General features: G+C 43.8%; 1 protein-coding gene across 1 annotated transcript; it reads left to right on the top strand.

The window, feature by feature from the left end:
* On the top strand, positions 1-1,620 carry LOC131874833 (uncharacterized). The gene is made up of 2 exons (XM_059218753.1): positions 1-673; positions 1,067-1,620. Exons 1-2 carry the CDS (start codon positions 1-3, stop codon positions 1,618-1,620), a joined length of 1,227 nt encoding a protein of 408 aa, XP_059074736.1.
* Positions 1,621-1,924: the final 304 nt, after the last annotated feature.

Raw genomic sequence — 1,924 nt, 5'->3', positions numbered from 1 at the left:
ATGGCGAACAGAGGATTCGAATTCCCCGTATCAGTCGCTGCGGCTGATACACCTACGCCTCTCCCCGGCGTCACTGCGACTTACGCCCCTGGTACCCCCTTCATCGCCAATGCGGGTTACGCGCCTACGCCTTTCTTTGGTGCCACTGCGTCTTACGCGCCTGCACCATCCTTCCCCCGCATTGCGAGTTACGCGCCTACGCCTCTCTTCGGCGGCGCTACGGCTTACCCGTCTACGGCTCTCTTCGACGCCCCTGCGGTTTGTCCACCTACGCCATTCTTTGCAATCCCTTCGCAATCTTCTGCTCTGGATGTGGATCTGTCTTTCCGCACTCCGGGCATAGCATTTACTCCACCCACGCCTTCCAACACTCAGGTGGGAAATCCGCCCACTTCCTCAGCAACTCAATCCTCCTCTGTATCGCAACCATCAAATGCGTTTCGAACTGTTGCTTCGTCTTCATCAACCACCAGTGCACCTACAATTACAATTCCTTTATCTGGTGAAGGGACTGCACTAGCACAGACCACTACTTCTGCTGCTGTAACCGTACCAACATCTGGGATGTCATTTTCATCAGGACCAACTTCCACTACCAATTCCGCTGCATATCCCCGTTTTACCTTATCGTCTTCAGAGGCATCTGCAACAAGAACTGCATCTTCAGTAACTGGTAAGTCTCTCTTTCGTAGTTACTGCATTATGGTTTGCCATTTACTGTTTGATAATTAAATTTTCTAGGTTATGGTCAACCTTAAAGGTTTCTTAGTTTTCGGAATGTTGGCAGAGATTATAGGCTGCCTTGAAATGTTCTTTTCTTTTCCTTTCAAATATCTCAGGCAGGATTAGATCACATTTTTTAAGAATTCTAAATGTCACAACTGCTGAATTAACCTGATAGTCATTACACCACAGTCAGACCTGTTAATAATCACATAAATCAAATATGTTTTTGCGCGCGCTGAGTTTTCATAAACATAGATGAGTATGTGTTTAGAAAATAGTTAGAGCTTCTTGTGATTCGAGATACATGGAACTAACATTTTTTGGTTTTTGTGTTTCGCAGCTAACACTCGAGAGTGCGATAGGGCCATGGAAAAAATATATGCTGCTATGGTAGAGATGGATCAACTTTATGAGAGATTAGCAAGGGCAGAGTTTGTGAGAGGTGTGGCCCTAACTGAGAGAGACCAAGCTCAAGCAGAACGGAATAGTCTGCAGATCCAACCTGATCAGGCCCGAGAGAGGGAGAGACAAATGCAGATAGAGCTGCAACAACTATATGCTACGAATTATGCGCTCAAATTAGAGCGAGATCGTGTGCAACAACTATTTGCCGAGAAAAATGCACTCAAAGTAGAGCAACATCCTGTGCAACAACTATGTGCTAAGATAGATGCACTCAAAGTAGAGCAAAATCGTGTGCTAGGAGAGCTCGAGACAATTCATCAGATAGAGATGCAACAACTATGTGCTAAGATAGATGGACTCAAAGAAGAGCAAGATCGTATGCAGCAACTATGTGCTAAGATAGATGGACTCGAAACAGGCCAAGATCGTTTGCGAGGAGAGCTCGAGACACTTCGTCAGATGAGAGTATCAGATATACAAGTACCGTAGAGGATGGATGCATTGACAATGGAGAATGTTAGCTTGAGAGAGGCACAAGGGAGAGCAGAGGAGCATCCAGAGGGATTCGTTTTTTTATAGCCTCCAGCTCCTAGACCACCTTTAAATTTTGATCTCATATTTTGTCATAGTCGTAAGAGAATATGGATAACTGATTATTGCAAGGACATCTTTTATCAATAATTTGATTTCAGTTTGTGTTTATGTGATTATGTGTTTTTGGTATGATGATGATATAGAAATAAAATGATGTGATGTTATGACAATATTTTAGCTTATGTTTGTAATTCTTTAA

This window comes from Cryptomeria japonica, chromosome 4, assembly GCF_030272615.1.
Source record: "Cryptomeria japonica chromosome 4, Sugi_1.0, whole genome shotgun sequence".
NCBI lineage: Eukaryota > Viridiplantae > Streptophyta > Pinopsida > Cupressales > Cupressaceae > Cryptomeria > Cryptomeria japonica.
This window is presented reverse-complemented; position numbering and strand designations above follow the sequence as displayed.

Excerpts from the sequence above, each read along its gene's own strand:
- LOC131874833 (XM_059218753.1), top strand. The coding sequence starts at position 1 with ATGGCGAACAGAGGATTCGAATTCCCCGTATCAGTCGCTGCGGCTGAT. Across the intron at positions 674-1,066 it reads AACTGCATCTTCAGTAACTG|CTAACACTCGAGAGTGCGAT; the intron begins GTAAGTCTCTCT and ends TGTGTTTCGCAG.